This window comes from Coenobita brevimanus, chromosome 82 (genome assembly GCF_032717465.1).
Source record: "Coenobita brevimanus isolate Jiangsu-jjx chromosome 82, ASM3271746v2, whole genome shotgun sequence".
Taxonomy (NCBI): domain Eukaryota; kingdom Metazoa; phylum Arthropoda; class Malacostraca; order Decapoda; family Coenobitidae; genus Coenobita; species Coenobita brevimanus.
In genome coordinates, this window is record NC_137035.1 from 17,308,949 (window position 1) to 17,330,858 (window position 21,910).

Here is a 21,910-nt window from a genome sequence, read left to right on the forward strand (position 1 = left end):
ACCTGTGGATCATTTTATGCCTGAAGAGGGTATTGGCTATCACCAACCCCCTCCCAGCACAAATGTCCACTAACGCACTCCCATTCTCATCTATCTCGGCAGGCACACCCCACTCACCAACTATTCCATCCACCTTCACATTACCAACTTTACCATTCATATCACCAATCAAAAACACTCTCTCATTCCTTCCAAACTTTTCCATGCACATTTCCACATTTGTCCAGAACTCTTCTCTCACTCTTCTAGCACGATCTTGCGTTGGCGCATACACGCACACAATCGCCCATATTTGTATTCCAACTTTCAACTTTACCCACACAATCCTTGACCCAACTGATCCATACTGTCTTATGCTCTTCTTCCATCTTTTACTCACAACTATACATACTCCTTCCTTTGCCCTCTCATTCTCATCTACTCCTGCACATATACCCCATCCATACTCCCATTCTCTCACACTTTCTCCTCTCCATTTTGTTTCAGTTATTCCACATACATCCACTTTCGCACCCTCAAGCACCTGGACAATCTCTCTCTCTTTCACCTCATCATTCGCTCCTCTTACATTCCATGTACTCATTACCAAGTCCTTTGTCCGGTCCTGGGTCGTCATCGTTTGGTCAGTCCTTGTCCGAGGCTTCTTGTTTGTTTTTTTAGTTAGTTGTTTTCCGGGGAGGGGCACTAACCCTCCGCCAACCCTTTTAGTCGCCTTTTACTACAAGCAGGGATACTGGGGGAGTATTCTTGAAAACCCCCCTACCCCCAGGGGTAGTAACAATAGTATATATACAATATACAATAATGTATAATACTCTAGGTGGGGGGGGGAGGTAAGTGGACGGCATACTACAGGGGGTGGGGGTGGGGTGGGGAGAGGCCTGGAGCAGTGGTATGGGGGTATAGAGGTGGGAGATAGACCACAAGACAAAGAGAAAAGGCAGAGAGGGAACACAGGGGTGTGGAAGGTGGGTAGGGGGATATAACCCTCCCCATGGAGACAGGGAGGGGGGGGGAAAGGGGGGGAAACCACGGTTGCATGATGGAGGATGGTGGTGGAGGGGGAGGAAGGGAGCAGGAGACGGTCAGAGGCGAGGGAGAGGGAGAGGGAGCAAAGGTATTGGGGTAGAGGAAGGTGGCGAGAGGACGGTGGAGGAATCACCCCCCCACCATGGGTATGGGCCCTGATCTTCCCCCCTCCTTACTCAGGACTTAATTCTCATTGGTTTACATCGATATACGTCACAACAGGCCGAAGCGTAGTGTCCGCAGTTTTTTTTTTTTTTACAAAGGCTCCTGTATCGATCACGTGTGGCATCCAGCGAAATTCTGGAAAAGGATCAGTCGATCCCATAAGTACTTTAGGGGTTAATTACATCTATGTGTGTCGCACTTCCAGATGTTTCCCATACTGTGGCATTTGGCCGACACACATCCTGGACATGAACCACTTTATTCCAATGGCATACAGGGGTATTTTTTCTTTTATACATGTTGTCACCAGCAAGTGCTCAAGAGGGATGCCCTCATAGTGTCACTGACATAGCTGAACAGCTCCACTGTTCAGGCATTATGAACCTGGGGTGGTGATACAACTATTACTACAACTATTACTACAACTACTACTACTAATACAACTACCACTACTACTACTACTACTACTACTACTACTACTACTCCTACTACTACTACAACAACTACTCTTACTCCTACTACTACTGTTACCACTACTACCACCACCAGATGATTCTGTTCAGCTTTGGGGAGACTGTTTGAGCAGGAGTCAAGCATGACTAACTCTGCACTGTTATCTCCACTGTAGTTTAAAAAGGGTATTAGCTGAAAAATATATTGCAAATAAACTGTATGTTGCATTTATGGACTTGGAGAAGGCTTATGATGGGATGGACTGAGAAAGTTTATGAAGCATGCAAGGCATGTCATCCTGTCACACTTGGATCCACTTTTTCCTTGGCCAACCACACCTCTCACTTTCAAACTCACTCATAGTTTTTTTTTTCCACCACCCTATTTATACCCATTCGGTAAAAATGACCAAACAATCTAAGCACACTCTCTTCAACTCCACTGTCCAGACCCCAACTCTTTCATAAATCTTTTTATTCCTTATCCTGCGCACTCTCTGTATTTCACACACATTCCTCAGTGACCCCATTGCCACACACCACATCACATGCTGCACATATTTCTTCTGTAAATACCTTACACACACCTTCCACATCTCCCATCTGCTCCAATTCATATTTGCCCAATCGTTCCTCCACTTCTCTCTTATACTCTGCCTTTTTCTCATCCTCTTGTAACCTTTCCACTCTCCTTGCAACTACTCCTTCCTCTCGTCTTTCCCTTCTTCTATTCCTCCATCTCACTTGCATCCTAATTCTGGCCACCACCAAGTAGTGGTCAGAAAGTCCACTCCCCCAACCTCTATACACTCTTGCATCCTTTACACATCTTCGCATCCTTTCATCCACACACACATAATCAATCATTGCCTTCCTTTCATTCAGTTCACCACCGACCCTTCTCATCACTCGCCATGTATACCTGTGGATCATTTTATGCCTGAAGAGGGTATTGGCTATCACCAACCCCTCCCAGCACAAATGTCCACTAACGCACTCCCATTCTCATCTATCTCGGCAGGCACACCCCACTCACCAACTATTCCATCCACCTTCACATTACCAACTCTACCATTCATATCACCAATCAAAAACACTCTCTCATTCCTTCCAAACTTTTCCATGCACATTTCCACATTTGTCCAGAACTCTTCTCTCACTCTTCTAGCACGATCTTGCGTTGGCGCATACACGCACACAATCGCCCATATTTGTATTCCAACTTTCAACTTTACCCACACAATCCTTGACCCAACTGATCCATACTGTCTTATGCTCTTCTTCCATCTTTTACTCACAACTATACATACTCCTTCCTTTGCCCTCTCATTCTCATCTACTCCTGCACATATACCCCATCCATACTCCCATTCTCTCACACTTTCTCCTCTCCATTTTGTTTCAGTTATTCCACATACATCCACTTTCGCACCCTCAAGCACCTGGACAATCTCTCTCTCTTTCACCTCATCATTCGCTCCTCTTACATTCCATGTACTCATTACCAAGTCCTTTGTCCGGTCCTGGGTCGTCATCGTTTGGTCAGTCCTTGTCCGAGGCTTCTTGTTTGTTTTTTAGTTAGTTGTTTTCCGGGGAGGGGCACTAACCCTCCGCCAACCCTTTTAGTCGCCTTTTACGACAAGCAGGGATACTGGGGGAGTATTCTTGAAAACCCCCCTACCCCCAGGGGTAGTAACAATAGTATATATACAATATACAATAATGTATATACTCTAGGTGGGGGGGGAGGTAAGTGGACGGCATACTACAGGGGGTGGGGGTGGGGTGGGGAGAGGCCTGGAGCAGTGGTATGGGGGTATAGAGGTGGGAGATAGACCACAAGACAAAGAGAAAAGGCAGAGAGGGAACACAGGGGTGTGGAAGGTGGGTAGGGGGATATAACCCTCCCCATGGAGACAGGGAGGGGGGGGGAAAGGGGGGGAAACCACGGTTGCATGATGGAGGATGGTGGTGGAGGGGGAGGAAGGGAGCAGGAGACGGTCAGAGGCGAGGGAGAGGGAGAGGGAGCAAAGGTATTGGGGTAGAGGAAGGTGGCGAGAGGACGGTGGAGGAATCACCCCCCCACCATGGGTATGGGCCCTGATCTTCCCCCCTCCTTACTCAGGACTTAATTCTCATTGGTTTGCATCGATATACGTCACAACAGGCCGAAGCCTAGTGTCCGCAGTTTTTTTTTTTTTTACAAAGGCTCCTGTATCGATCACGTGTGGCATCCAGCGAAATTCTGGAAAAGGATCAGTCGATCCCATAAGTACTTTAGGGGTTAATTACATCTATGTGTGTCGCACTTCCAGATGTTTCCCATACTGTGGCATTTGGCCGACACACATCCTGGACATGAACCACTTTATTCCAATGGCATACAGGGGTATTTTTTCTTTTATACATGTTGTCACCAGCAAGTGCTCAAGAGGGATGCCCTCATAGTGTCACTGACATAGCTGAACAGCTCCACTGTTCAGGCATTATGAACCTGGGGTGGTGATACAACTATTACTACAACTATTACTACAACTACTACTACTAATACAACTACCACTACTACTACTACTACTACTACTACTACTACTACTCCTACTACTACTACAACAACTACTCTTACTCCTACTACTACTGTTACCACTACTACCACCACCAGATGATTCTGTTCAGCTTTGGGGAGACTGTTTGAGCAGGAGTCAAGCATGACTAACTCTGCACTGTTATCTCCACTGTAGTTTAAAAAGGGTATTAGCTGAAAAATATATTGCAAATAAACTGTATGTTGCATTTATGGACTTGGAGAAGGCTTATGATGGGATGGACTGAGAAAGTTTATGAAGCATGCAAGGCATGTCATCCTGTCACACTTGGATCCACTTTTTCCTTGGCCAACCACACCTCTCACTTTCAAACTCACTCATAGTTTTTTTTTTCCACCACCCTATTTATACCCATTCGGTAAAAATGACCAAACAATCTAAGCACACTCTCTTCAACTCCACTGTCCAGACCCCAACTCTTTCATAAATCTTTTTATTCCTTATCCTGCGCACTCTCTGTATTTCACACACATTCCTCAGTGACCCCATTGCCACTGCTCTTATTCATAACCACTGCATTTTCATGCCATATCAGTGTCTCACACCCATATATTAATGTGGGTCCTAAGCTCCTTCATGCAATCCTCTTGCAGCCTCCACACTCAGGCATATTTTATATCCAGACCTTTAACCCTTTAAACGCGGATCGTCGCAAAAGCGATGATCGCCAAAAAGGACATAACGGCGGATCGTCGCGTTTGCGATTTGTGTTAATTTTGAATAAACCCAGGCAAGGATGTTCCAGCTGGTATTGTCTATCAGTACCACCACCCTTTAGCTACAATTAGCATACTTGACGTTTGTACTACTGACCTCCGTTGTTGCCAAGTATCACGTTTTTTCCCCCCCACCCCCCACGACAGCCTGGCCAGCCTGGCTGTGATATATGGCAGCGTGCTGACTGCTCAGAACTGTAAATCTGCGCTCTCCTCTCACAAGCAGTTTATGCTAATAGGAAACGCTTGTTTCCCCAGTTGTCACACTAGCTTTTTTTCGCGCATTTTTCCCCTGTTTAGCGTCAGTTTACCGCAGGGTTTCAAAGTGACATTATGGCGAGTTCTAGCTCTTCCGAGTCAATGCGAGCAGCCGACAGGAACGAGAATAAAGTGACGGGCATGAGGCAGAATAAAAGCGTGCCACGGTGGTCTTTTGGGAAGTACTATGTTTGAAAATAATGTAGTATACGTGTTTTTAGCTATGAAAATGGAAATGTTTGTTGAATGACGGGAAGACCGCCACCGCGCTGCATGTCGGCCGTACGCTCCGTTGAGTTTAGCCTTATTTTCAGTGTTTATTGTACAAATACGGATTCCAAACTACCTGTACGTTGTAGTATAAAGTTTACTGTGACAGAATGAGGCTGTGTTAGAGGGGAAACTGGGTTGCTGGAGGTGTGAAAGTGAAGATTTTGTTACCCAACTTTGCAAGTCTCCACAAGTCCTTGGGTAGTCCATGAAGGCTCAACACCTGTCTCTGGAGAAAGCTGAATGTAAGTACTGTCTGCCATACCAAGTATAATGTTCTAGGGTTAATCTCTGATTTTTGGCTAATATTTTCTTACAGGTACTCAGACCGCGATAACCCCGCCATATGGGGGGGGTCAGCTGTCCATGGCCGCGTTTTGGGGGTTAAAGCGCCACCCACTTTCCTTCCATGGGCTACCAGTACTTTACTTTCCATTTCCTTTGCACATTTATCTCTCTTCTCTGCCACTACACCCAGGTACTTAAACTTCCTCACCAGCTCAAGTCTCTCTCCATTCACCATCACGTCACACTGGGAGTCACCTTCTTTCTCAACAACCATCACTTCATTCTTATGTACGTTTACTTTCAAAGCATGACACTCACAAGTATCCACAAAGCAATGCACCAGTCCACAAAGCTCTTGAAAGACCTTGCATAAAAAGAATTTGAATATCAACAAAAACAAAATAATGTTATCTAATAGGAAAGAATGTGAAACTAGATTTGGCATGCAATATAGGATAAAGAAAGGAAGCAGAGTTAACTGAAGGGTACAGGTGGGAGGTGAGATGCTCAAGGAGGTTAATGACATTAATATCTGGGAGAGGTATTGAGTAAACATGGCAAAATGGAGTGTGAGGTTAAAGAAAGATCACTTCACTTCATGAGAGAAGAGTAGGTGGAGAACTTGGCTCTATTATGAAAGATGGGATGGTAGCTGTAGAAGTTAAGAGGACCTTGCATTACAATATTTTACTGCTGACACTCTCGTGTGGGAAAGAAACTTTGGTAGGGAGTGACAGAAAACTTTCTAGGTTACATGTTGTGGAAATTACCCTTTTCAGAATGGCTATGGGAATAAACAGGATAAATGGTATAATGAATAAAAAAATTTATGGATATGACATCTCTGCAGAAAGTATCCAACCGTAGGCTCTGAAAAAATGAATGTCTAACCTGTTGAGCTAGGACACTAATACCTGTCAAAGTAAGCCTCTTCTGATTTGATACATGTAGCCCAGCATTCTTTCCATTGCCTGAAACATTTTGAAAGTTGGTTTTCAGTATCTCCTGCAGGTGCTTCGTCGCATTCATCATGATTTCTTCTCTCTGATGAATGTTACTCAAGACACGTAGGAGTGTGCAAATCACGATCCAGACTTTCTGAAGACTGTTATCACTGGAGATGAGACTTGGGTGTATGGGTACGACCCAGAAAGCAAAGCACAGTCATCCCAGTGGAAGCATGCAGGGTTGCCTCAGCAAAATAAAGCATGACAGGTCTGCAGCAAGGTGAACTGCATTCTCATATTGACCGTTTTTTTCGACTACCGTGGTGTTGTGCATCATGAATACGTATCAAAAGGTCAGACTGTTAACAAACATTACTACCTTGACGTTATCCGTCATCTTTGTGATGTTCTGGAATCCGGCAAGTTGGAGGCTGCACCATGACAATGCCCCTGCCCATTTTTCTCAACTGATTCAGGAATTTTTGGCCAAGCACATCCCTTAGGTCCAGTAGGTTCCCTGTTCACCAGACATGGCTCTGTGCAACTTTTGGTTATTCCCTAAGCACAAAACTTCGCTGATGGGTTCCTGATTTGAGACGAGACGAGAGAAGAGATCATGACAAATGCGATGCAGCACCAGCAGGAGACACCAAAAACTGATTTTGAATAATGTTTCAGCAGTGGAAAGAATGCTGGGCTACGCGTGTCAAGTCAGAAGATGCCTACTTTGATGGGGATTCGTGTCCTAGCTCAACAGGTTAGCAAATTATTTTTTTAGAGCCTACTGTTGGATACTTTCTGAACAGACCTTGTCTCTTGGAATGGAAGAAAGGGCTATCAGAGTGAGATGTTGAATTACTATCTATCTGTCTATCTGTTGCCAGATGCCTTAATCCCATACGGGGTGGCCACAAACAAATCGCCTCCTCGTCAACCTGTCCCCCGCCATTTCACTGCCCTGCTCCCAGTTCACACCCCTCTCTCTCACGTACCTCTCCACTCCATCTGTCTATCTCATCCTTGGCCTTCCCATCCCTCTCTCCCCCTCCACCTCACTCACATACACGCTTCTCATCAGTCTCTCACTCTCCATCCTCTCTGCATGGCCATACCACCTCAGTGTGTTTCTCCTAATGCTTCTCATCACATCCACACCACAATGCTCCTTCACATCCTCATATGTCAGTCTGTCTTTCCATGTGACTCCACAGGCTCCTCTCAAATAACTCATTTCCACTGCTCTCACTCTTGTCTTGTATCCCTCCAACAACGTCCAAGCTTCACTTCCATACGTTGGAGTTGGTATCACAATACTGTCATGTAGTAACTTTTTCACTTCCATGCTCACTTCCCTGTTTCTTATCACTGCATTCAAGGAACCAGCAACCTTTCTACCTTGTCATACCCTTTCAAGCACTTCACCCTCCAAACTTCCATCCTTACTCATCACACCACCCAAGTACTTAAACGTACTCACATTTTCCATTTCCTCTTCATCCAGCCTCACTCTTCATTCACTGACTTCACCTCTCTCAAAGACCATAACTTTACTCTTCCCTACATTCTCCTTTAGATTCCGTTTCTTACAAACACTCCCAGACTCATCCATCAAGCCTTGCAGCTCCCCTTTGTCTTCACTTAACAATGCAGTATCTTCAAACAACAGTACAGGGAGTTTCCAAACACTGCCCTCTCTCACTAGGGCCGCTCCAACATCCACTGCCCTACCTTGTATCTCTTTTATAACCCCATCTATATACAGATTGAACAACCATGGAGACATGGCACATTCCTGTTTCAACCTTAAGTTGAAGGAGCATGGTGGTATGGACACATTCAAAGAATGCACATAAATACTATAGCATGCCAAGGAATATTTTTGGAAGTGAGACTTAATGTAATGTTGGTAGAGGCAGACCTTATTTAGTATGGAAGAAGAGTGTGGAGCAGTCTGCTGGTGAGAGAGAAGGAAGAGGAAAAGGAGTGTTTGAGAGATAGACAGTATGTGAGGACAAAATAACATGGAAGCAGTTCTGTCAAGACCATTTCTTGCTGAGGGGTTCCCAGGAGGGGGCAAGCCATAGATGATGATGATAATCATGGATAATGTCTGACCTCTGAGACTTGTGAGTGCTTCATCAGCATGTTGGTGCGTGGGATACAATGGTGCTGAAACTGTAGGAATCCATTGTCATTGGTATTGAGGCCAAGTCGAGGTCCAATCTCACCCAATTTCAAGCCTGATTAAGGAGTAAAGTATGTGCTCAGTACAAGTTATATCATTCCTTTAATTTCAAACCTATTTTGAAAAATTATTCTTTATAGGCAGTCCATGTTATATGGACTGTGTATAACTTTTATGGTAAACTGAAAACTGGCAAAATACTTCATAATGACCAATGGAGCTTTGATATGGAATTTTTTTGTACAGTACTTTACAGTGGATATAACAGCAAACAAAAGAGCTTTAAAAAAAAGGTTACATGCAATGAGGACAGAGTATTGTACAGTATTCTGGCTAACACCTGACAATTGTACTCAGCTGTAGATAAATCCTGTCAGCCAGTGGATTAATAATGCCACCTGTAGCACCACAGACATGAGTCACAGGATTCTTGGGTTGTATTTTCCGCAGTTAAAAGGTTCCCCTGGCATCTCTTCCATACCATTTTATTTATGTATCTGGTTCGTAATGTCTAGATGAGCTAGGAGCTGTTCATCTTTCATCTTTCTCTGATTAGTCTTTTTCCTATACAACCCCATAATTATAAAATACATTGCCATTATCTCCTGACTTCAGCTGAATCATTCATGGGGCAGCTCAAAGCCTTTCACCTTTCAGTAAGCTATGATGTGGAGAGGTGTTGTGAGGGATGATTATATGGTTTAATTCCTGTCACTTCTACTGAAGTTTGTATTGTGTATGAGTGATGTCACAGTTTTTGTAACTGCTGCAAAAGTGTTAATGTGTGTTGAGCACTAACAAAGTCCTTAGAAAGAGGTGGCAGTATTGAGAAACAAAAACCAGATTATTATTATTACTATTATTATTGTGGTCGGTGGGGGTGCTCACCATCCACTCACTCGATGTAATGCTGCTTTGGGTGTCTGCCCTTTCCTCTCATCCTTCCTTCCTCTTCTGTCTTTCTCTCCTTCATTCTTTCCTCTTCCATCTGCCTATGGGTGACTCTACACTGAGTGACAAGCCAGGTGATTTCCCGTACACCAAGAACCCATTTACTATGCTGGGTGGTAACCATATAACCAAATTGTGGCACCTGGTGGTCTAGTGAGTAATTGAGGCACTCCAATTGGATGGATCCAGTGCAGGTTTATGTCCAAGGGATGGTTGGGGCTTATTGCTCACTTAATGCCACTCAGGGATGAGTGAGGCTAGTCACTGTCATCTTAAATGTCAGGACCAGCTTGCCTAACCCCGGACTCCTGCGCTTCTCATGGGGCAACACAGAATTAGATGATGATGATGATGACGATGACTGTTATTATTATTATTATTGTTATTACATGTATTATTATTATTATTATTATTATTATATTTTTATATTATTAATCATTATTATTATTATTATTATATTTTTATATTATTAATCATTATTACTGTATTATTATTACATATATATATGAGGAAGTTGGAAGGAATTGGAGTGTAAAGTGGAGAGACTGTAAGAAAATGTTCTGGAAAGAGGTGAAGAGAGTAAGACAGGGTGGAAGTGAGGTTAGCAGGGGAGTGAAAGATTAAAAATGGTAGATTACTAGTGGAGAAGGGAGAAAGAGTGAGCAGATGGAGAGAACACTTTAAGCAATTGTTGAACATACAGGATGGTAGTAATGCAAGTATAAGTGGCTGGAGAATGGCTAGGAGAAGGAGGGAGATGAGAAGACAGGAAAAAATCAGTAGGATAGAAGTTGTGGAAGCAATGAAAAAGGTTAAATTGGGGAAAGCCCCAGGAATTGATGGAGTGTGTGGTGAAATGCTGAAGCATGGAGGAGAGATAGTAGTAGAATGGATGTGGAAGATGTGCAGATTGGCCTGGGAGGAAGATAGAGTCCCGGAGGATTGGAAGTCAGGCATAATTATTCCCTTGTACAAAGGAAAAGGGGAAAAAGAAGTGTGTGGTAATCATAGGGGCATTTGTCTTCTTAGTGTAACAGGAAAAGTGTATGGTAGGATACTTATTGACAGAGTTAGAGAAAGAACAGAGGAATTAGTTGGAGAAGAACAGGGAGGCTTTAGGAAGGGAAGAGGTTGTGTAGATCAGATATTCATTCTTAGATCTTTAGTGGAAAAGTTTCTAGAGAAGGGAAAGAAGTTGTATGCGGCTTTCATGGATTTGAAGAAAGCATATGACAGGGTGGATAGACAAGGATTGTGGAAAGTATTAAGAATATTTGGAGTGGATGGAAAGTTGTTGAATGCTGTGAAGAGTATGTATGATGGTGCTAAGGCTGCAGTGCGTGTGGATGGTGAACTAAGTGAATTTTTCTCTTTAGAGGTTGGGTTGAAACAGGGATGTGTCATGTCTCCATGGTTGTTCAATCTGTTCATGGATGGGGTAATAAAAGAGGTACAAGGTAGGGTAGTGGATGTTGGAGTGGCCCTGGTGAGAGAGGATAGTGTTTGGAAACTCCCTGTACTGTTGTTTGCAGATGATACTTTGTTGTTGAGTGAAGACGAAGGGGAGCTGCAAGGCTTGGTGGATGAGTTTGGGAGAGTGTGCAAGAAACGGAATCTAAAGGTGAATGTAGGGAAGAGTAAAGTGATGGTCTTTGAGAGAGGTGAAGTCAGTGAATGTACTGTACAGCGAGGTAGGATGGTGAGGAATTGGAAAATGTGAGTACGCTTAAGTACTTGGGTAGTGTGATGAGTAAGGATTGAGGTTTGGAGGGTGAAGTGCTTGAAAGGGTTTAGCAGGGAAGAAAGGTTGCTGGTTCTTTGAAAGCAGTGATAAAAAACAGAGAAGTGAGCATGGAAGTGAAAAAGTTACTACATGACAGTATTGTGATACCAACTCTAACGTATGGAAGTGAAGCTTTGACGTTGTTGGAGGGACACAAGTCAAGAGTGAGAGCAGTGGAAATGAGTTATTTAAGAGGAGCCTGTGGAGTCACATGGAGGGACAGGCTGACGAATGAGGATATAAAGGAGCTTTGTGGTGTGGATGTGGATGTGATAGGAAGCGTTAGGAGGAACACACTGAGGTGGTTTGGCCATGTGGAGAGGATGGAGGGTGCAAGACTGACGAAGGGAGTGTATGTGAGTGAGGTGGAGGGGGGGAGAGGGAGGGGGTGGAGAGGTACAGTAAAAGTCCAAAATTTCGGCATCCAATGCCCCGGCAAATCTGACATTTCGGCAGTTTTGAGAAATAGTCCCATTTACGAAAATCTCCGATCGTTCGGCAGATTCTCCGATTTTTTTCGTCAGTCTTGAAATTCTCCATGAGGCTCGCCAGCTAGCTACCCGCCTTTACCCGCCTTAGTGAGTGAGATAGTGAAAGTGATGGAACGAGTCTACCACTGCCATGAAGCTCAGAGGCTAGCTCTTTCTCCTATAGCATAAAGAAAGGACAAACATGTAGTGAGTCTAGTATGGGAAAGAGAATCTGTTTCATCATTCTTCCTCCATTCTTCCGAGTTGTTGCCGTGCTGCTGCCGACTTCTCTTGATTCTTCTGTGTGCTTTGTGAACTTCGTACCGAAATACCTCTGAAATTACTATTCGAGTGTGCTGTAAGCACCGTAACATCAGACAGGAGCTTTGTAACACCTGAGTGGACCAGCCGTGTGTTGTGAACAGTATAAACATCTTCTGCGTGCTTTGAAAATGGCCTCCACGTGTGGAAAGTTAACTGGTGTTAGCAAGAAGCGTACACATAAGATGTTGACTATTGTACATATGTACATATTGTACATATTGTACATATGTAAATAAGGAACCTACAGTACTATAAGTTTAGGTAAGTGCATGTGAACTTGTAGGCCTACTGTACCATTACATTTATATACAGTATGTTCACTAATTTCTTTATTTTTCATATTCATGTATAGTACTGTATTCATTACAGTATTGTACAGTATCAAACAGTATACAGTACTCTCTCCAAACACATTTGTAATGATATGAGTAATGATGATAGTGTTCACCGAAACATATAAGGTACTGAGTGGGTAGGGTTTTCGATAATTCGGCAATTTTGCTATTTCGGCACTTGCCTGGTCCCATAGATGCCGAAATATTGGACTTCTACTGTATATGAGAGAGGGGGGTGTGAGTTGGCAGCAGGGCAGTGAAATGGCGGGGGACAGGATGACGTGGAGGTGATTTGTTTGTTGCCACCCCAAACAGGATTGAGGCGTCTGGCAATAGATAGATAGATATGAGGAAGTGAAGGATGCTGTGGTGTTGATGTGGATGTTCGACAAAACATTACGAGCAATACTTTGAGATAATTTTGTCATGTAGAAAGGACTGAGAATGAGAAGCTGATGAAGATGAAGCACACTTACTCATCCCTGTACTTCACTTGAGCAACACAGACAATCCTTCAACACAGCCTTATAAAATATCTCAGGGAGCACCCACCTCAAGCCACCAGTTTCCTGCAGCCCATTGGGTTTAGGTCCTGATGATCCTTGGGCCACAGCAACAACAACACATACTAGGAGGTTATTCTAAACTGAATAAAGTGTCAGCAACAAGACTAAAATATTAAAAATTGTCATTGGGTTCAAGATGTTAATTGGAAGACACTAACCTGGAAGTGTGCGGTGAGTGTCCAGGTCTCGAAGCTGAACCAGGAAAGGGTGAGGCCCATAGCACTTTCCTCTGGTGTATAGCTGAGCCATCACCACAGCATAGTTGCTTGTCTTGCCCACTGTGAAATATATATGGTCAGGCAGGTAACAGCCATCCAATAGTCCCATTTTACCCCTTCAAGATGTAGGTGCCTGAGACTAGGCTACTGTAATCCACTACATTAAAGGACAGATGACCAGCCTATTGTCCTTGCTGGCATTACGTGATTGAAAACTTCCAGTCACCTCATGGAGACCAAACATGTGCAAGGCTGTCACTCCAACTAGGGCATTCTGACTAGAAAACCACCATGCACTGTTGTAATATCCTATGTATTACAGAAAACAAAAAAAAGTTTTAAATGGGTAACAATAAGAGTGGAATAAATTGTACAAAAATAACTTGCTATTTTATACAGTACTAGAATCTATCTGTCTATCATCAAACCCTTTATTGTCCCATCAGGAGCACTGGAATAGGCTATTAGGTTCACACATTTAGGAGGAGGGTGACCAGCTGCTCACCCCTGAGTGGCTGTGTTAGCATTAGGACCCAGACACACTTGTCCCTGAACATGTGATTGTCAAGAGGAAACAAGGCTCAGGGGCCCGTCCATTGTTCAGACTCAAATATTGAAGCAGCTCTAACCCGATCCTTCGTTTCGCCTTGTCGATCACAAGTTCAGGGCAAGTGTGTCCGGGCACTTAGACTGTAGCGTTCTGTCAGATGTAAACTCAAACTAACCCAGTCTGGCTGGAGCATCTTCACTCATTAGATAACCAGGCATCAAAAAAAAAATAAATAAATAAATAAAATAAAGACTATGGAATGGGACACAGTATTTGTGGGGTAAGTTATATAAAGGGTTGGACAGAACATCATCATTGTCATTCAGACCTCCATTCCCCCTCCAAGATGGGGTGGGTTTGGGTCCAGAAAGGGGAGGGGAGAGAGAGAGAGAGAGAGAGAGAAGAATAACCAAAGTTTGCCCAGTGGAATGAACCACACACTCATTCACTCACCATTCAAGAAAATTCAGGGTCAGAACAAAGCACAGTAAACTCTCAATTATCCGTTGTCGCAACATCTGTCCCAGCGCAACAGCCGGCGCTGCTGGCTCGGTTCTGTTAACCCCGAACTGCTAGGTGACAAATGACCGGGCCTCGAAGTCCCCGGAAGGGGAGGGACCATAAATGCCCTCACCATCCGCCTCTTTCCCGATGACAACTCAACAAGTTGCCTGGAACCACTGTCTGAGTCACTTCTTTTTTATTTCTGCAACATTCGCGGTCTTTCCTCTAACTTTCTCTCTGTTGAGCACCATCTTTCCTAACCTAAACTTCACCTCCTCTTCCTAACTGAGACTCAGCTGTCTGAGGCAACTGATAGCAAACCCTTTTCCATATCCTCCTACTTTCTCTATACTCATTTCAAAGCCAAAGGTGGCTGTTGTGTATATGTACGCAACAACTTATCTTGCTTTCGTGTTCCTGAATTTGATTCTTCTGAATTCTCTACTCCTGGCTTCGGCTTTCTTGTCATTCTCTGACTAAATATATCTGTGCTGTTTACTTATTCCATAATTCTACTAAGTATGAAAAATTCTTCGTCTGTCTTACTTCTGCAATGGAACACATTCTATCCATTTCTCCTTTCTCTGAAATCTCTGTTATAGGAGATTTCAATGTTCACCACCACCTTTGGCTTTCTTCTCCCTTCACTGATCCACCTGGTGAACAAGACTACATCTTTTCTATCCTTAATGACCTACAGCAGCTTGCACAGCACCCTACCCGTATCCCTGACCGCCTTGGAGAGAGCTCCAACATACTTGACCTCTTCCATACAACTAATCCTTCTGCTTAAACTGTTAATTTTTCCTCTCTTTCGGGCTTCTCCGATCACAACCTTATTATCTTAACCTGCCCTGTTGCTTTGGTATGGCCTGCAGACCCTCCGAAGAAACGTTGATTCTGGCACTTTAGAGCTGCGGATTGGGAGGCCCTCAGGCAGTACTTCTTTGATTTTCCCTGGATTGATTATTGCTTCCATGGCTGGGAGCCATCTGAGTGTGCCTTGTGCATTATGGAGGTTATTCTCTCGGGCATGGAAGCATACATTCCCTTCTCATATCCTTTGACTAATGCAAGAAAGCCTTGGTTTAATCACACTTGTTCTAATGCTGTCGACAGCAAGGAGAGGGCCTATAAAATATACCAGAACCAACCCACCCCTGAATCACATCTTTTTTATGTTTCTGCCCAGGATCATTCTAAGTCTGTTTGCTCTGCAAAAAATAATTTCATCCATACAAAATGCTCTCAACTCACCAACTCAAATTCTTTCCACTCCTTCTGGCACCTTGCCAAAAACCTTTCTAACAACTGTACCTCATTATCCTTCCCTCTTCTTTTCTACTCTGATGGCTTTGTAGCTATTCTTCAACTGATAAAGCAATCTCTTCGCTCAGACTGTCTCCTCCAGTTCCACCTTAGACGATTCTGGCTGCTCCTTCATCACTTCCCCTCTCTGACTTTCTCATGGCTGACATTAAAATATCTTCAGCTGCTGTATTTTCTGCCATCAATGGCCTCAGTAATAACAAGACATATGGGCCTGATGGAGTCCCTCCTGTTGTCCTCAAGAACTGTGCTTCTGTGCTTACACCCTGCCTAGGTAAACTTTTTTTGCCTTTGTCTATCAACTTGTACCTTTCCTACTTGCTGGAAGTTTGCTCTCATTCAACCAGTCCCAAAGAAGGGTGACCATTCCCAACCGTCTAACTATTGCTACCAATTGCTTTAACATCCTGTGTCTCAAAGTTTTTGAGTTAATTCTTAACAGAAAAATTTTAAAGCATCTTTCCTATCACAGCCTTCTTTCTGATCGTCAATATGGGTTCCGTCAGAGACGCTCCACTGGTGATCTTCTCACCTACCTTTCAGACTCCTGGTCATCCTCCTTTTGGGACTTTGGCAAAAGCTTTGCCATTGCACATGACATCTCCAAGGCTTTCGTTCGAGTCTGGCATAAATCTTTAATTTCCAAACTACCTTCTTACGGTTTCTATCCTTCTATCTGTGCCTTTATAGCTTCCTTTCTGGTCATTCTATAGCCACTGTTGTAAATGACCATCGTTCTTCTCCTAGATCTATCAACCGTGGTGTTCTTCATGGCTCTGTCCTATCACCAACTCTCTTCCTTTTATTCATCAATGACCTTCTGAGCTGTATATCTAACCCTGTTCACTCGTACGCTGATGATTCCGCCCTTCACCTCTCCATACAGTTCCCACAACGTCCATCGTAGCGGTTACTTCAACAAACAAGGGATGAGGCTATGGCACACTTAATGTCTGACTTGGCTCGTATCTCTAACTGGGATAAAAATAATCTTGTTTTTAATGCATCAAAGACTCAGTTCTTACACCTATCAACCCGACACAACCCTCCACAGGAGTACCCATTAAAGTGTAATAATATCCAGCTCAATTCTGCATCATCCTTGAACATTCTTGGGGTTTCATTCACTCAGGACTTATCTTGGAAAGATCATATTACATCTCTCATAAAATCTGCGCTCCAAGAGATTAGGTGTGCTAAGCCAACTCCGTGCCTTCTTTACCCTTGCACAGTTGTTGACTTTACACACGGGTTTTATTCACCCTTGTGTGGAGTACAACTCTTATGTGTGGGGAGGCTCCCCACATACAGCTCTTCGCAATAGGGTGGAGTCAAAGGCTTTTCGTATCATTAACACTCTTCCTCTTACTGGCTCTGTCTCCTTGCCACAATGCTGCATCTTTTTCTCTTTTCTATTGGTACTTCAATAGTCACTGCTTCTCTGAACTGTCTGCTTGCATCCCTCCACCTCTGTGACGGGCGTGCAGCACCCATCTAGCAACAAACTCTCATCCTTTTTCTGTCCAACTCTAATCCAAGAGTTAACCGTTACTCTCAGTCCATCATTTATGCAACAGGTCTGGAACTGTCTCCCTCTGTCTGTATTTCCTACATCCTATGATCTGCAGTCTTTCAAACGCAGTGTGTCCAGGCATCCCAAAATGAACAGATCATGAATTTGGCCCTCCTTTGTATTGTTTTTTTTTTTCTTCTTCTTCTTCTTGAATGGAATGGTTTGCAGGCCCCTGTCTTTGGTTCCTTCTTCCTTGCATCATTAAAAAAAAAAAAAAAAAAAAAAAAATGGTGTCGATATACAGTAGATCGACAGCAAATAGGAACCAGGTTCCCGCTGGGTGTCGGCAGGAACCGCAATTGTATTTGCACCACAGTTTGAAGTGGCCGCCACTTGATCATGTCACCAAAAGCTAGGGAAAGAGTCCCGCCAATCGAGCCAACCATACCTCAGTTGTCTCTGTGACCTGACCTGCCTTGTGTAAGACGATACAGTATTTCCTTGCACCTTCTCATCTGATTCTGTTCCTGTCTCATGTGGACTTTTGCCTCATCCACCCCTGCCGAGCCTATTTCCGAGGATACTATAGTTGTGGCACACGACTCTGAGGTTGTCATTATCGTACCCTGGCAACCTACCATTCAAAAGTGCATCCGATTTTGTATCATATTACAGGTATACACAAATCATATTATTATGCATAATTATATTATGCATGAATATTATTATCTATCTATTGCCAGACGCCATAATCCCGTAGGGGGTGGCCATTTGACTCTGAGTTATTTGTTTTACAGGGAGGGGCACTAACCCACCACCAACCCACTTGACACGTAGGGAGCACATATGGGTTGGTTATATGGTTACCACCCAGCGTTGTAAATGGTTTCTTGGCTTACAGGAAACCATTTGGCTTGTCACTTAATGTAAGGCCACCTGTAATGGAAAGAAAAGCAATAAGTAGTGACAGAAAAGATGGGAGAAACAGGAAGAGAGGAGGGCAGGCACAGAAAAAGAATGATAAGGCTAAGGAAGAAGTAGGCAGCACTACATCAAATGAGTGGATGATGGTCGCCACCACCTACCACTAATATACAAGAATCACACGCATCTCATATTATACACAAAATTGGACGCAGTGTTGAGGAGTAGGTTGTCAGGGCATGTTAATAACAACCTCAAAGTTGCACGCGGCAACTATAGGAAAGGGCTTAGTGATAGTGCCACAGGGCATGCCTTGGACACCACTGTGGTTTATCTTGTAATGGAGAGGTTTTCACGGTGAAAGCAAAGCCATAGTTGGCGCCGCGGGCAGACACATGAACACATCCTGCTTTTGCGCCGAAATTAGTTCTCTTCTTCACATCATTGCTTGTTGATGCAATGACCTACAGACCTGGGGATACTTGAGTTGCAAGAAGAAGAGTTGGTGACAAATATGGTCTTTAATTTGTTTCCCTAAAAGCTATACTTTCTGAGATATTAAGGTTTGAAATCAGGCGATCATTGGTAACTTGCCTGTACTGAGGACGACTGCAGTAAATACTGAATAGCCCAGCGTGGAGGGGATAAAGCAATATCCAGTGAAATTATGCAACATCAGTTGCCAAATGAGATGTAACTAACAGTTCTCTGAAATATCTGGGACTGAGGCATATCAACAGGTTTGTAAATGGTAGCCAATCAGCGCGGTATTACTGTACTGTATTATTATTTTATTGTATTTTATGCTTGATTTTCATCTTGTACTCATGAGAAAGTTTCTAGGATAGAGGTTCATGATGAACAGTAACGCAATATCTGACGATGTCAAATATTGAGCCAATGGGGAGTACCATGCAATATCCGGCATTTTGCCTTAACTGGGGTAGGGCTTGACTGAATTACACTGGATAATTGAGATTATCCTGTAGTGTAAAACAGCACCACTACCAACAACCAATCCAACTTTGCCCCAAATAAACAGGAACATAGGGATCTGGGACTAGGTTACTCAGTTCCAACATTGAAGGCAACAGTGACTAGCCTCACTTGCCTGAATGGCATTACACATTATAGACCAGTGTCCCTAACCAGCATAGTCGCAAAATTGTACGAGAAAATCCTGAAAGATAGATGGATAAAATATCTGGAAGAGATGAATGTTTTGGCTGAAAGTCAGTTTGGATTCAGAAGTGGAAGGTTATGTGTTTCCAACTTATTGAGCTTTTACTCAAGAGCAGTTGATGTGCTACAGGAGAGAGACAGTTGGGTGGATTGTGTGTATTTAGATCTGGAGAAGGTCTTCGACAAGGTACCCCATAACAGACTAATGTGGAAACTAGAGCATATAGGAGAACTGAAGGGAAACCTGCTGGAATGGATGAGACTTTTTAAGACAGACAAATGAGGACAGTAATAAAGGACAGGATGTCTGGATGGAGGGAAGTAACAAGTGCAGTCCCACAGGGCTTGGTGTTGGCGTCAGTAATGTTCCTGATTTACGTAAATGATATGGTAGATGGAGTGAACAGTTATGCAGGTCTGTCTGCTGATGATGCAAAGATTTTGAGGAAGGTAGAGGTTGAGGAGGACTGTAAAATGCTACAGGAGGATCTGGATGGGATACATGACTGGAGCCGGATGTGGGAAATGAAATTCATTGCAAAAAATGTAAAATATTGGAAATGGGTAAAAGTACCAAGAGGCCATCACTGAATTATTGGATGGGTAAAGAACCGATCGCAAAAGTGAGAGAAGAGAAAGATTTGGGAGTGCTTGTCCAGGATAGTTTGTCACCTGAAAAACATATTAACAAGACAGTTAGAGAGACGTATAAACTCTTGACTAACATAAGAGTAGCATTTCATTACATGGATGAGGCAATGATGAAAAAATGGATAATGGCCATGATCCACCCCAGGTTAGAATATGCAGCAGCAGTATGATCCCCACACAAAAAGAATGATATAAACAAGACTGAGAGAATACAAAGAACAGCACCCAAGATGGTCCCCAGTCTGGCGAGATCTGTTGTACAGAGAGAAGCTGGAAAAGCTGGATTTGCTTTCCTCAGAGGAAAGGAGAGAGAGGGGCGACATGATTGCAGTGTTCAGGACCATGATGGGAGTAGATAAAATTGACAGAGAAGCTCTGTTTATATGGGATAGGAGAGTAACAAGAGGACACGGAATGAAATTGAAGAAGCCAAGCTACTTGAAGGATATCAAGAAATGTAGTTTTCCTTATAAATGCACAGGCAAAGAGATCGTCCAGTCTAAAAACTTGAACGAGTTTAAAGCAAAATTTGACTTATCAAGAAACAGAGACGGGACCCCACAAGCATAGCTCATTTCTTGTATATCACAATTAGGTAAATACAATTAGGTCAATACATGCAAGAAACCTCAACCACCCCTCACATGGAACCCATATAGGCTCCATCCAGCTGGAGTGCCTTAACCCACCAAACCACCAATCATCATTTTATATGGATACCATCAGCATAATAAATGGTTTCCTGGGATACAGGAAACCATTTGTCTTATCACTCAGTGTAGAGTCACTATGAGAGAGAGTTATAAGAAGTTACAAGGAGAAGTAAGTATCTCAAAAATCTTACAGGTACTGAGGAGATATTTTGTATCTGCATGGAAATGCATGTCCAGTATGCAGTCATTCTAATGTAAGATCTAGTTAAGGTTTCTATTCAAGTTGCTTTACTGGGGTGCTATTAACATTTTCCATGGGAAGTCTGTCCCAGGTGGAGCAGATCTTGTATATGAAAAAGTTTTCAATTAAGCATACGATAAATCTTTTCAGTTTCAGCTTCGAACCAAGGCTGCAAGTTAAATTCGTGTTGTAATCTAGACTAAACTACTTTGTATGGTCAAGATTGTCAGACCTATTCAGTATTTTAAACACTCTAGTGAAATGACCTCATTGTCTATGAGTTACTGTTGAAAACAGTCCAAGAGTCCTTGGGTGATTCTGATAACTCAGTCTCCTGAGAGAGACAGACAGACAGACAGAGAATTTGGGTTTTATTCCAGACAAAGGACATCTCATCATCTGAGCTACTGTTATTATGAACCACACTACCAAGATAAGTACAGTCAAGTCACCTATGGTGCATGCTTCTATGGCACGGTTTTCTGTGACACGGCAAGATGCCAGGCCCAAAAAAATGAACCATGCGCATAAACTATACCTTTGGCGCAGGCACAGCAAGGTTTGAAACCCTCAGGCAAATTTCCCTGGTGGCTGGACAGCGAACCTCAGCCCTCGCCCGCTGTTCAAGCCCTGCTTAATGTGTGCCCAGACCGCTTGTTATCTGATCACCCTCCCGTTTTTTGTCCCCATTGTTACGTATTGTGCCCTTTATTATTGTTTAGTGTTTAATTTGTGTGTAATACATGCATTGACTGATTGCTTATTTGTGTGCATGTGTAAAGTGGGGAAAAATGGAGAAAAGT

At 43.4% G+C, this 21,910-nt stretch overlaps 1 protein-coding gene across 1 annotated transcript in view; it reads right to left on the reverse strand.

Annotated features, from left to right (window-relative positions):
• Positions 1-21,910, reverse strand: part of LOC145409684 (peroxisomal acyl-coenzyme A oxidase 1-like) — a 148,753-nt gene that overhangs the window by 93,844 nt on the left and 32,999 nt on the right. Inside the window, exons 3-4 of the mRNA XM_080280037.1 lie at positions 13,501-13,620; positions 8,844-8,968 (exon numbers count right to left, since the gene is read on the reverse strand). Coding sequence (XP_080136163.1) covers positions 8,844-8,968; positions 13,501-13,620 — 245 coding nt within the window. The remainder of the gene's footprint in view (positions 1-8,843; positions 8,969-13,500; positions 13,621-21,910) is intronic.